At 38.5% G+C, this 14,796-nt stretch overlaps 1 protein-coding gene across 3 annotated transcripts in view; it reads right to left on the bottom strand.

Moving 5' to 3' along the window:
• LOC139438400 (centriole and centriolar satellite protein OFD1-like) overlaps positions 1-14,796 on the bottom strand; it is a 36,105-nt gene that overhangs the window by 9,776 nt on the left and 11,533 nt on the right. For all 3 annotated transcript variants that reach the window (XR_011648059.1, XM_071213549.1, XM_071213548.1), the window contains 10 exons: positions 13,795-13,902; positions 12,496-12,632; positions 11,986-12,159; positions 10,376-10,482; positions 7,820-7,939; positions 5,444-5,517; positions 3,395-3,486; positions 2,106-2,256; positions 1,629-1,759; positions 1,010-1,121 (listed from right to left, as the gene is read on the bottom strand). Coding sequence is in view for 2 of the 3 variants with exons in the window: in XM_071213549.1 (XP_071069650.1) it covers positions 1,010-1,121; positions 1,629-1,759; positions 2,106-2,256; positions 3,395-3,486; positions 5,444-5,517; positions 7,820-7,939; positions 10,376-10,482; positions 11,986-12,159; positions 12,496-12,632; positions 13,795-13,902 (1,206 nt within the window). In the remaining variant the exon portion in view is untranslated. The remainder of the gene's footprint in view (positions 1-1,009; positions 1,122-1,628; positions 1,760-2,105; positions 2,257-3,394; positions 3,487-5,443; positions 5,518-7,819; positions 7,940-10,375; positions 10,483-11,985; positions 12,160-12,495; positions 12,633-13,794; positions 13,903-14,796) is intronic.

The following is a 14,796-nucleotide window of genomic DNA, read 5'->3' as shown; positions in this document are numbered from 1 at the left end:
GTCACACACTCAGCAAGCAGTTGTGCCACTGGGATTCCCTCCTACAGAGCCAGGACATGTGACCACTCCTCACCTACAAAGCCTCCCAATACTGCTATGGCCAGCACCATAAGAAAGGTGTTTGAAGGGGCAAACCATCCCCACCGAACTATTTTTCATGATAAGAGATGGCTAAGGTTTCCGCTGTGAGCAGTCTGGCAAACACTGAATTGTTGAGAGAGAGGCAAGGGAGGGAAGAGAAATGAGTCAAGAGATAAAAACATACGCAGTGCAGGTAGGAGGGAGCAAGCACCTGAGGAGGGAAGACTGCAAATGGAAACTGAGGAAGGGGCCACAAGGGAGTGGGCGAACTGCCTGGGCTGATGGAACATGGACCCTTTCTTTATGCTTGAAAGCAGCTAAGAAGGATGGTATGGAAGCTTCAGTCAACACTTTAGGAAGAAGGCGCGGACGAGCATCTCTGCAGCCAGGAGACAGTAGCCACAGCAATGAAGTGCTAGCAGGAACCACTTCCTGGGGGTCTTATCCATCCCAGGCGCTGTCGTGTGCCCCATCTCATTTTATGTGCATTCTGCATGGCAGGGGATTCTTGTTACAATGGGGAAAGAGAGGCTCAGGGAAGCTGAAGTAACTTGGTCAAACAACTAACTTCAAAGCTGGGGTCCAAAACCCAAACATTCCCTGATTCTGATGCTGACGCTCTCCCCACTAGGTCACCCTGCTTCTCCTACACATACGACTGACTGGCAAGGAACAGTCAATCAGGCTTCCTCTGGGAGTAACAAAGGAAAAAGGGAAGTGTAGGTCCAGGGGGAGCTGGGGGACTCCTGGGGCACACGGAGTGACCATCCCACCAGTACGCCTTTGCTATTTAGGGGATGCGGCGCTCCTGAATCACAGGGCACCTGGCTTCTCCCTTAATAAGAAAATTATTAAAAATTCAATAAATAGCCATCGTTACACTTCCACAAATGTCCAAAAATCTTTATGGATTACGAAAGGCTCTAACCTGTCTGGGTTTGTTTCAGATGCAGCTTCAAATCCGCAATCTGCATAGTGAACCTCTTTACACAAGCTTCATAATCTAATAACTGGGCCTTCAGCTCTGCAGAACGCTCAATCTGGAAAAGTTACAGAAGGAAAAGAAATCAATATAAAACCAATCACAATCACTTACAAAAGCACAAATCCTCTTATTGGGCTTATTTTATTTTTCTGTTTTTCTACTCCTGAGAAGCTTTATATCAAACACAAATTTCTCATCACCTTATTCACTTATTCACTCATATTAAAGAAGAGCTACTCCAGGGCATGCAGATAGAAGTCAAAAAGCCAATATTTGTAAATCAAGCTGCTTATCCACAGGGTGACAAGTGAGATACTTTAACAGGAAGCACAACTGGGCACTTAAAAATATTACAGTTGGGGAGTTTGCTTTCCTCTGGATTGTATTAATAGTATGACTATGAAGCCCGGTAATTACTGAAGAACTTTCTCAGATGAGAAAGAATACCTTGAGCGTTTCGGGGAGTACCTTTTCCTGTTAAGATAATGAATCCGACTTGGGCTGTCTGACTTACGCCGCCCCCCCCGCCGGAATACTTCAGCAAGCGAAGAGCAGTACTCACTTCATTTTGCAGCTGTTTTTCCAGAGCTTGTTTGTGGGTTTCAAACTCCTTATGCTGAAGAACTATAGCATTTTCAGCTTTCTTTAATTCTTTCTGAAAAACCAGCAGCTCAGGAGATGGCTGGATTATGCCTAAGAAGGTAGAAAATCCTAGTCACCAGGGTCCTGCTTGGCAGAGAGACCGGCCAGCCCGAGCCACCTCCACCTTGCTCTCCTGCTCGCTCCAGGCAAGCCCACCCAGCAGCCAAAGGGCAAGGGAGCTTCTGAGACAGCTGGTAGAGGCAGATGTGTAGAGTTCACAAATATTTCTTCTTACAGTGACACAATTATGCACTAGCAAACAACAGGTACTTTCCATCTAAGAATCTTGATTTTATAAAATTTTCCCAATTTAAGCCTACCTTACAGGTACAAAGCAGTTTTATAATAATTACAATATGAATTACGAAGCTATGCAAATGGTAAAAAAAAGTCATACGGTTCAAGAGACGCAAGTTTTCACTTTTACTCTCATCCAATTGCTGTTTAAGTGATTTATTTTGTGCCAGGAGCTCCAGGTTCTCTTCTTTTAGCAAGTGGTTTTGTTTTGTTATTGCCAAAGACTGGACTTTGACAGACTTTAACTCAAGCTGAAATTACAAAAGAAGGAAGAACTATATTTGAATGATGATTTTACAGTATTCTGAAATAAAAGCTGGCAGGATGCTTTCACAATTTAATTAAGGTCACTTGATAGATGGTTGGTTGGCTGCAACAAAAAGAGCCTAACAAAAAATAAGAAAACTCATTCTTTGATCTAGATTTGGGATAGGGGAATGTTTATCTAACTTGAATTATGTAGAACCCTTTCCTAGGAAGCAAGTAATTCTGGTTAAGATTATCACGTCATTTTCCAGATGCATCAAGGACCCAGTAATGATTACAGATTATAGTAATACCCTTTTACAAATGTAAACAGATTGGCTAGAAATGATCACTAACATACTGTGAGATGCTCCCCTTGTCTTAGCATTATGTAACTCAAATTTGGATATGGAATCCTACAAAGTTCTCAAATAAACATGCCATCAGAGTTGCAAAAAAATTTTATATATCAGATAAATATATATAAAATTATTTTCTTAGGAGGTACTGGGGATTGAACCTGGGACCTCATACATAGGAAGCAGGTGCTCAACCACTGAGTTATACCTGTTCCCCCGGGTGATATTTTAAGTACCTCAAGTTCCCAGCTCTAATGCTTCAGAGCACACAAATGAAATGTAATAAAGTACTAGTGGCATGTAAAACAGGCATCTTTCTGTTTTAAGCTGGATGATATTAAAGTAATGAGAATTCTTAACCTGCTGCTGATGGGAAGGAGGCTGAGGTAGAAACTAACATTTATTGACCACCCGCTGTGGGCTGGACCCATAAATCAGCTCACTGAATTCCTTCCACAATCATGGGATATGGGCATTAGCCCAAATTTTATGGACAAGGAATATGAGGTCACAAAACTTGCCCAGAGGCACACAAGGAACAAGGGACAGAGGCAGGATTCAAGCAGGACTTCAGGACTCCAATGTACATGCTCTTTCTGGGTTTTCCTAAGTGATTTAGCTTGAAATTAAGAACTCTTTTATTAATTTTAGCCATCGCTTTCTTAGTCATATAATAAATACCCCAAATGTATCAAGAGGATAACTAGATAAATTGTGACTAAAATTTAAATGTCATAATTGCTTCACCTCTATTTCAAAAAGAAACCACAGGCTTAACAATTACCTCAAGTTCTTTCACACGATTTACATATTGACGGAGTTCTTCCTTTTTTGAATTAACAACTGAGAACTCTTCTTGCAAATGCATAGCTTCTTCTAAAAGAGAAAGTCAACCGATCAAACATCATAATGTTTTCCTTGCAAATGCAAAAGCCACGTACTGATCTGTGGTCAGTAGAGCAGGTCTAATTATTTCAGATTATTTCATAACCTAAAATAGCAGGCATGGCGGCGAAAAATTCAGTGGGCAAGCAGGAAATAAACCGTTACCCAACGGGTATGGGAGATTGTTAACCATCAGATATATATGGTGAAATGGCTCCCACTACACATGCTAACCAGAGTGCTACCATTTGCTGTGACACCATGGTCAGAGCACAGGGCACTAATGCCAACTGATCTTAATTTCTTTAAAAGACAAAGATGTGTCTTTTACTATTTTGCAATTTTTACTTCATCTAACAGAAGTCTATGTAAGATGTATCATCAAAAAGTAATCTGCAATGAATGTACAACATGCTGATTGTACTAAAAGCCATGGATTATACACTTTGGTTGGAACAGCTAGAAACAGTAGCTATGTACAGTGGGGGGAGCACAACAACTATGAGAAGTGAGGAGTTTTCTTGTTTGTTTTTTGTTTGTTATTATTATTGAAAGAGTGAAAATGCTCTAATAATGACTGAAGTGATAAATGCACTAATACGTTATTATAGCAAATACCACTGATTGTACACTTTGGATGATTTTTATGTTTATTAATATTTATCAATAAAATTGATTTGTTAAAAAAAAGTAATCTGCAAGCAGAGTGGGTATAGCTCAATGGTTCAGTGCCTGCTTCATATGTCAAGGTCCCTGGTTCAATCCCTGGTACCTCTTAAAAGAAAAAAAAAAACCAATCTGCTGAATACCTGATGGTACTACTTCCTAAAGAAGTATTTGTCTCTGCAAGATAAAAGCAAAGGGGCAACAACAAATCAGGTGTCTAATCAGTATCAAGGATCGAACCTTGATTTACTCCAAAGAATCTGGTTAAAATATCCACCAAAAGTTCAGCCTCTTGTCATTGGCAAGTAAATTGAAATGAACAATATCTTAAGATGGAAAAATTCTTCAATTTTCCTAGTCTTGGACTAATATAATTTATACAAGCATTTAGGAGGTTATGTGTCAAGTAACATTATTACTAAGCAGGAAAACGTTTTAAGAAGTGAAAGAAGTAAGAATCTAGGTCACGAGGGTCGGAAAAGTTAAAATAATATTTTCCTAAGTAAGAAATAAAGTCTCCCATGCTTAGGAGCTATATTTAATCAGATGGCAATAAGTTGCTGCCACCTTCTTGACAGTCACAATCTTCTTTATCAAAACAGACTGAAGTAAATTTGGATAAAATACTGAAAATAAATCACTGGCCTATGGGAACATACAAAATATTAAACATGATATTTGCAAAAAAGTAGTGATTAATATTAGTTTTCTTTTTTAGGAGGTACCAGGGATTGAACCCAGGACCTCATACATGAGAAGCAGTCACTCAACCATGGAGCTACATGCACTCCCGCCTTATTTTTTAATTTTGTAAAATAACAGTAGTAGCACTGAAGTGTAGCTATACATTCTTTATTTCCTCCCTGATTCTGTTTCTCTCTTGATATATTCCTCTACCTCTCTAACACCCTGTTTACTACTGTCTTAACTTTGCCAGAGTTATATGACAAATACCAGAGGTTCACTGGCTTAAACAGCATTATGACAATCTTCTGTCACATAATAATCTGTCTCTTTTTTTTTTTTTTTTTGCAAAGACTGGGAAAGATGTTACTTTTTATGAAATTATTGTAAATTTTTTTGATCAGAGAAGTTGTTTGCAGGAAAGTCAAGTAAAACACACGTTCCCATATGCTCCCCTATTGTTGACACTTTGCATTAGTATGGTACCTTTGTTATAAGTGATGATACATATTCTTTAGAATATAGTACAGACCCAACTCAGGAAGCCAGCTACATCAAAATGGAAAAATGCAGCTTCCCCCACGCCCCCAAGATTCACCTTTATTCTTTCTTTCATCTTCCATCAGTCTTTTCGTTCTATTGATGTATTCTTCTGTTAGTTCCAGTTGATAGCTGGGAATCAGAACAACTAACAATTAGTTCCTTATCATTTTCCTGGAAAAAGTGCCATGAAGACATGAGCTTATCTTCGCAAAGAGGTGCTTAAGGACACTTAACCTGAGAAGGCATAAACTTCGCGGTCGCTCAATAATAAAGCCAGGGATCTGAATCCTCAATAAAATACTGTAAACACTCACTCACACGAAATGGAGAGCTGTGTTACTATGAGGTTACTGACAGCAACTATTTCTCTTTACTTCTCAAAGAAGTAAAGGTAGTTAAACTTCTCCTGCACACAATACACTCCACAGTGATTTGAGATCCTCCCAAATGAAAGCAAGTGCTGGCATCACTTTTGATACACTTGTCATTTCAGTGTTTACTATTATATCACAAGAACTGACATCAAATATCTGGATAAAAGCCATCATTTCAAAACTGAAAGACGGGAAAGCAGTTTTGTTTCACTTTCTTTCTTTTTTAAAAGAGTATTTTTAAAGACTTGAGAAACCTTTGCAAGTAGTCAGTAATAGAATATCAGTGAAAAATAACAGGTAGGGCAGGGGTGAAGGGGGTGTGGGGTATATGGGAACCTTTTATATTTTTTAATGTAACATTTTTTGTGATCTATGTATCTTCAAAAAAATACAATTAAAAAAATGATGGGAGTGGTGGGGTGGGGGAGTGGGGTATATGGGAGCCTCATGTGTTTTAATGTTTTAATGTAACATTTTGTATGATATATTAACTTCAATAAAAGATAATTTACAAATTGAATTAAATTAAAAAAAAAGAAAAAGAGGCTGCTGACCAAGAAATACCCAGGGCAGCTGGGCAGTTACCTTTTCTCCTGCATTCATTTACTCAGTATTAACTGAGCTTTTCTACGTGCCAGATGCTCTGTTGTGCACTGGAAGGAAAAGTTTCTGCTTCAGCTTAACGTCTCTGTACTGAGAAATGACTCAATGGCTCTTGGAACGCAGAATTGAGGACAGCCCACCATAGTTGCCCATGTTTTCCTTAAATTTAAGTCTTTTTTATTTTTAGGTACTGGGGCCAGGGATTGAACCCCAGACCTTGTATGTGAGAAGCCGGTGCTCAACCACTGAGCTACACTGGCTCCCCAAGTTGGTTTTTTTACTTGTTTGCTTGTTCTTTGTTGTTTTCTTTTTAGGAGGTACTGGGGACTGAACCCATGACCTTTCATGTGGGAAGCAGGAGCTCAACCACTCGAGTCACATCTGCTCCCTCTACATTATTATTTGTTTCATACAATTCATCTTTCACTATCCTTCCCCCCCTTTTTTTCAAGGGAGTACCAGCGATTGAATCCAGGACCTTGTACATGGGAAGGAGGCACTCAACCACTTGAGCTACGTCTGCTCCCTCATTAGGTTATTTTGATTCTGGTGTTGCAGAAATTTAAAGAACTATACAGCACATTTTCACTGACAGATAACCACTAACATAGATTAATTTATAAATTTTTAGATATTCCTCTCTCAGTGGTGGTATGAGTGGGGCAGATGATAAGGTAATTGAGGGAAGCAGATATGGCTCAAGTGACTGAGCTCCTGCCTACCATATGGAAGGTCCATGATTTGGTTCCCAGTGCCTCCCAAAGAGGACAGCAAGATGGCATGACCGGCAGGAGCAGCAAGGTGACACAACAAGATAATGCAACAAAAGACACAAGAAGAAAAACCATGAGAAACAAAACAAAGCAGGGAGGGGAGGTACCCAGTGCCTCCTAAAAAAGACAAGTAAGAGAGTGATCTGATTCAACAGGCAGGTGTGGCAAGCTGACACAACATGATGATGCAACAAGAGGCACAAGAAGAAAAACATAATTAGAGACACAACAAAGCAGGGAACTCAAGCAATTAGGTGCTTCCTTTCCACATCAGAGCAGCCTGGGTTCGGTTCCTGGTGCCTCCTAAGAAGAAAAGAAAACAAGGAAGACAGACACACCAAGGGGGTGGGGAGAAATTTTTGTAAAAAGATTATTGAAGAAGGTTTTACTTCCAGTTTTACAGCTTCTCAGTCATGCCAGGTAAGCAAGAATCACATAATTTAGAGAAATTAGGACCAAAAGTGAGCAAAGGATGCAATTCTCTATACTGGATCTTATAAGAACAACCCTAACTCAAATTCTCATGGGAAATGGGAAAGCTTGACTGTCAATGAAAGAAATACATATTTCCTAAACACTAAATTTGTCATCAAACCTTAGCCCTATCTACTTCATCAGATTTGTCATGGTCCTATCATCTTAATTCAAAGAGGTTACTTCTCTAAACCTTAAAACACTTACTTCAGAAGTTCATTCTTCAGCTTTTGGTCAAAGGCCTCCTCTCGACTCTCTATATTCAGCTCCCGCCTCCTAAATGCATCATCCATGCTTTTCATTTTACCTTCTTGTAGCCTCTGGGTCCTGCAATTACCAAAACATGTAAGGCAAAGAATAAAAACACATCATCTGAGGAACCTAATTCAGAGGATAAAAAGGATGCTTGTGTTTAGCTCAACAGATGAAATGTGTTCTTTGACTGTCACTGCTAGGAAGAGGAAGAGCCAGCAGTCCCACATATTTGCTGAGCTGGCCCAGTGATGGGGCTCTGCACCAGCAGATGGACTGGACAGTGGCACCTGGCTTGCGGCATGTGAACAAGTAAAGGTCAAAGTAGTTTCCCATAGAAGATAATGTTTAAAAGGGCCACAGATGCGAAATGGCCACCATCAATTCAGAGTGATAGATGTTATTAGTTACAAAAGTTATAAACAAAACTTTAGTATACTTACGTGCCTGTTTCTTCTACATTACTGTTTCTAACTGTGGCATTTCATTGATTAGCCCATAGACATTAAAGTTAGTAAGCTTCCTCTCTGTCATTTAATAATCTACCAATCCCACTTTGACAAAAGTGAAAAGAGGTCGCAAACTAATACTTGTGCACCCAGGTTCATAGCAGCATTATTCATACTATTCCAAAGCTAGAAACAACCCAAGTATCGGTCAACAGAAGAATGGAGAAACAAAATGTGGCACATACAACTCAAAGGAATATTATTTGGCCATTAAAAATGAAATTATGAGACATGCTGCAAATGGGAAGAATCTTGAAAACATTATGCTCAGTGAAATAAGACACTGAAGGACAAAAATTGTATAATGTCACATAGGAGATGAGCAGAAATAGCAAATTTGCAGTGACAGAAAGAAGATTAGAGTTTTACCAAGGGGTGGGCCCAGGAGTGTTTCTTGGTTAAAAAAAAAAAAAAAAATTAAATAATAATCTGACTGAATGCTGAAAAGAATGCAAAAGAGAGCAAAAGATAGATGGATGGATCAGACCTTCCAAATACCAACAACACAGTGCAGTGAGACTTTAAATCAACCATCAAACCAATTCCAGGGCAGGGGAATCAGTTTACAGATACTAGATCAAGCCTTAAAGAGAAATACCATAGACCACTGACTAATCCAAGACATTTGCTTCCCTCTGCTGGCAAGACTGCAAAGTGACAGAGCAATCACCTACATTTATTCAACTTAGATGCTTACAGAGGAGGAACAGGGGAAGTTGGAAATTAAGTTATTAAAAATCATGAATTGGTTAGTGGACATGGCTCAACCAGTTAGGCACCTGCCTATCACATGGGAGGTCCCAGGTTTATATCCTGGTGCCTCTTACAGAAGACTAGCAGATGTCACATCTGCTGCAATGAGCTAGATGTCACAACGACCTAGACGATGCACTGCCACAACAGGCTAGATGCTGCATCTGCCGCTACAAGCAGATGCTTAAACAAGCAGATGCCACAAGCTAGCAGGTGCTGCAGCCCACGGGGAGTGGATGTGGCTCAGGCTTCTGGGTACTTGCCTCCCATGTGTGAGGTCCCAGGTTTGGTTTCCAGGGCCTCCTGGAGAAGGCAGGTAGACAGGCAAGTGAACCATCTGGGGAAGGGTGGAATAAAAAAAAAAATCATGAACTATTTAACGCCCACATATTTGTTCCTCTTCTTTATTCTCTTTTGATCAATTTACCTCTTCAGTAATGCCCAAAAGAGAGTAAGGCAGACAGAGAGAAGAATCAAACAAATAGAACCTATATAAATGAATGAAGATAGAGACAAACTCTTTAATGAAATAAAATTCCTGGACTGAAATGGGTTTCAATTAACAGCAGATTTCAAATGAAAAGGGAGGATTATTCCATAAATTATAGACTAAAGAGCCTGATATAACCCCAGGTAAGATTTGAAGGGGTAAACATTTGTAAGCACTTAAGTGAGTAACACACACCACAGGAAACAGTTGCACCCAGTACCAATCGAGTCAGAGGCAGCATTCATTTTCCTTTTCAACAGCATAGCAGAAAAATGAGGCATGTCTAGATATATGGAATGTAGTTACTACGAGCATGGTCAACTATCTGAGCTGAAGGACTAACCAAAACTAAGAAACATGATTTGTTAAAGCATTTCTAGCTTCTCCCAATTATTACTTTCATCTTACTGTATACAGCCTGATACTGCCTTCTCATCCTGTTTTTCATTTTAATGTCTAATACTTTAAAAGCAAACCCCAGTCTTTCTCTTAACATGTGCTTTCTTTCAATATACTTTTTTATTTTAAAAGATACTTAGATTACATAAATGTTACATAAAAAATACAGGGGATTCCCTTATGTCCTGCTACCTAGCCCTCCACATTTTCCCAACATGGGCCTTTTAAAACTTGGTGATCCCACACTTTTCCAACCAAGAACCCTGCTTGATATTTAACACTAGAATATTTAGGCATATAGTTCATAATCCCTTTTCATCTTATTCATTCCAAATAGGCAAAATGAATAACCATACTTACAATTCAAAAGCTTCAGTTCTTTGCTTCAGATCTGCTTCTCTGCTTCTCAGCAAGTCTATATCCTTTAGGAGCATCTGCCTTTGGGCATACATTTCTTTTGTTTTAATCTATAAAGCAAAGTATTCACTTTAAGCAAATTAAAGAAGGTAAAACAGACTGGAAATACTACACTACATACCCAAGGCCAGAAGACAATCAGAGTACACACATTTAGTGTAACAATTTTACTTTCAGGAAACTCCAATTTGAATTACATGTTTTACCTATTCTAGTTTCCAAAAAATCTATCCATGCTCCCAATGATAGTTACACCGCACTACTCTAGTTTTCTAACATTCCTTATCTAATTATTTCATTTAGATTTAGTTAATTAACACGTCTCAGGCATGTCCTTAACACTTAAGAAGTTCTTCTGGAAAAAAGGAAACAAAATATGCATTTAGAATCAAATTGTGAAAGGACAACATCCCTACAGCTGTTGTGGTTTGAACATTTTAGGGTCAGCAGCCATACTCCTACTTCCGTGTATTCACTGAATACCCCTCACAGGTCAGGCCACACCCTGGAGCTAAAGAGGAAAAGGTGAGTCCTCATCTTGTAAGGATCTAACCATTTAGTGAAATGGAGAGGAACAACTATATTACGATGTGATGGCTTAGGAAGAGAAATACATAAAGATGACAAGGCAGGAATGAGGCCCAAACAAGTCATTCAGCAGGCATGAGGGAAGGGGTCTCAGAGAGGATGGTTATATCAAGGAACGACAGTCTGTGAGGAGTAAAGGCCTGCTACTTTGAATGGAGGTGTCACTATCACAGGGGCCCTTCTTCAGAACCCTTAGATAATAATCATTTAATTAAATGGGGGCAGGGAAGAGGGTCTGGTCTGTTAGCTGGTAGGTTGAACCTGTTCCTTTTAACCCACACCAACCATCTCAGAGATCTGTGCTTTGAACATTTGCTTTTATAGCTGAAACGAGCCCAAATGCCAAAAAGATCACACAACAGTGTAGAGGGGGAAAATTCTTGTTAAATAAATAGGTCTGATTGGGGAAACCCAAGCAAGGGTAGACACTTGGAGAACAGCCTCCAACTGTGCACATCTCCTGATGCCAGCTGTTTTGGAGGCACACTGGACACAGTGCCCAGCCTGGTCTAAGACATGGCCCACGGGAAAGAAACAGGTTTTTCCACTCCCTCCTGCCAAGACCCACCCTTACCTGCCAGTCCTCAACCTCTTCACCTCCTGCCCAGTCCCTTGCTCAGGTGACAAGATGACCCTCACCCAGAGCAAGTGCTCTATGCCTCTGTCCCTTTCCTTACCAAACCTTCAAATCCACCTGAGAAGACAGAGCTTCTCAGTCTGTACCTGTCCTACTTACAGCACTGACATCCACTGTTCTTTCCTTTTCAGCTAGTCTCACAGGTCACAGGAAGGAGATCCTCTAGCCATTCCAAAGGCTGAGCCTTCCATTTACACTCTTGACCCCAGGCCCTACTGCTTCCCTAGAGCCTTGTTCTAGAGCTTAAAGCAGCTCTTACCTGTACACTAAGCCAAAGCACTAACAGCTGCAGGAAATATCCATCCATTAAATCATTTCACAAAATTACCTCCTGGTGCTTTTGAAGTCTCTCAAGGGTATTCTTTTCCCGACATGTAAGGGCTTCCAATTTTGCTTGGCAAACTCTCTCGAATTTATTCCGGAACTCAGCTAATTCCTTCTCAAACTTTCTTTTCTCTTCCATTCTAATTTTTGCTATTTCAGTATCTTTAAGATATTTCAACTGCCAAATGATCAAAAATAAATGTAAATATCAATGATTATTCTAAATAAAAAGTAACAAATTCTCTCTCTATGGTTAAGGTTAGTAGTAAAGCTTTGTCTAAATATATGACATTTAGTTTAATTCATCTTGAGTTTTATCTCATTTGCTGTACCTGTAGAACTCACTCAAAAGGTAAAAAGAAATGGCACTGACTGGAAATAAAAATCATATGCACAACAGCGTGGGAGCCTACTCATTCATAAAATTTCTAGATACTTCCCCATGTTCTTAAGATTAAGAAACTAAAAGACAAGTGAAAGGATCTTTCTTGTTTAAAGGCAAGATAAAGCTTACCTTCTGAGCCATTTCTGACTGAAGCTGCTGTTCTATTTCTCTCTTACATTCATTTAACTTTCCTTCTAAAGATTCTAAATTAGCATGCTGAGGGTAAGCATCTGCAAACTGATCATCAACACGTTGTAGCTTCTCAGCTATTAAAAAGCACAACACATAAAATTAGAATATTTGAACACAGTCAAATGTGCAAGAGGTTATAACTTTGCTTAAAAGCAAAGAGTATACTTAGGGGAAAGTATGAGAATATCTGCATTTTACTTTCAAATGTGTGAAAAAATTAAAATGGATTAATGGTAGGCAGATAAATTTTTATTATACTCACTTTATCGCTTAATGGTAGGATTTAGGAAGTGAGCACACAAGTGTTCACTGTAAAAAATTTTCAACTTTTCTGTTAGGTTTGAAAATTTTCATAATAAAGTGTTGGGGGGAAAATAAAGAATACAGTTTGTCAGAAATATTGGGTTAAATTATTAAAACTAATTTTATCTGGGTTTTTTTTTTTAACTTTTAAATGTGGCTACTAGAATATTTAAAATTTCCTATGTAGCTGGCATTTGGGACAGCACTGCTCTGTAATAGGCATGTATTAAGTTTCTAATGGAGTAAAACCCACACTTAAAGACCTAGTCACATAATAAAGTTTTTACAGATTATGATTTCCTTTTCCTAAACATTAAGCATATTATTTCTGGTGGGTTTTTTTTGGTGAGCAAGTGCCAGGAAATCAATTTACCACACACAAGATCAATTTAAGCAGCTGTTTTCCATCTCTACTAAGCACAAAGCCAAAGGGCAGGATGGTATTATAGAAAAGTTGGAGAGAGGAAAAAGCTCTGGATCCTGGACCAGAACAGCTGGACTCCAATATTAGTTCTGAAACATACTGGGTGTTTCCAATTTGCTCTTGCGCGGGCAACCTTTGTTTCCTCAACTATAAATTGGAAGTAATGGGCCAATGACTTCTCCAGTTCTTTCCAGTAGAAAAAGTCTATGATTTTCTAACTTAGTGGCTGAAAAATAAATTTAGACTAGACATGAGGGAGAATTTACCAGCTAAAAAGCAGTTAACTGGTAATCTTTTGAATTTCAATGTGATTTGGGAAACTTAGCCTTAGCATTCATGAGGATAATAAGCAACAATGGAGAGCAATTCCTGTATTACAGTTCTAGAGGAAAGGACTCCCCTTGCAACCTGCAGGTTGTATCACTCCGGTTCAAGGGTAAATAAAGTAATTCCCTTCATTCAGAAAGAAAAAAGAAAAAACAAGTATTATGGCATAAAGCTATAATTACCAAGAGTCTCCCTCCCAGAAAATGGCGAACTTGTCTGAGTTTCCATGTCACAACTCTCTTTAGCATCATTCTGATCTATCAACTCTTTTAAAATCTGAATGAGAAAACCTGAAAAACACAATGAACATCCTTTTGTTTCAGGATTTTGCATTCAGTCATTACTCAGTCGTTGTTTATATAATCTTGGTTTAATAACATTAGCCATTTTTACATTTTAGGTCTTTTCTTCTAAGAATAATTCCTAAGGCATGGCCTTTCTAGGTATGAAACAAAACCTAGAAACAATACGGAGAACCTTTCATCAATCTAGCTACAAAAACTGAAAAGCTTAGATACAGAATAAAATAATATAAGTCAAAACATATATGATACACTGGGAAAGAAATATTTGCAACAATATGGAGAACAGAGGACTAATTTTCTTAATATCAAAGAGATCTTACAAATCAGTAAGAAAAGACAAAAATGGAAACTAACATGGAAGAGATAGAAAAATCTGAACAAAATCATAAATATATGCAAATTAATATTACAATGGAGAGACCACATTTTTCCCTATGAGACCACAAACATTAAAACTGATAATACCAAGTGTTGACAAAGGAGTATGGAAATGAACACTCATTCACTTGAGAGGAAAATTTTGTCGGTGTTTTATATATTCAAAGTATACATGCTCTTTAACCAATAATTCTACTTCTATGAATTTCTACAGCTAGACCTTCACAAAGGTACAAAGGTGGGTGTGTTGAGGCATTGCTTCTAATGGCAAGAAACAAGTCTTCATCAACGGGGCTAATTAGATATATTCTTTACAAATAAATAGATAGCATAGTGTTCTAGAAAAGTCTATTAGTGGATTTTAAAAAGCAAGCTGCAAAACATTATCCTTAATAAGATCCCACTTAGGTGTGTGTTTTAATTACATTTAGACTTTTACATTCATAAACTTCTGGAAGGATAAACAAGAAACTATTAAGGTTGGTTATAAAAGTAGAGAGA

This window comes from Dasypus novemcinctus, chromosome Y, assembly GCF_030445035.2.
Source record: "Dasypus novemcinctus isolate mDasNov1 chromosome Y, mDasNov1.1.hap2, whole genome shotgun sequence".
In the NCBI taxonomy this organism is placed as follows: Eukaryota; Metazoa; Chordata; class Mammalia; order Cingulata; family Dasypodidae; genus Dasypus; species Dasypus novemcinctus.
Note: the sequence above shows the minus strand (reverse complement) of the source record. Positions and strands in the feature narration are given on the sequence as shown.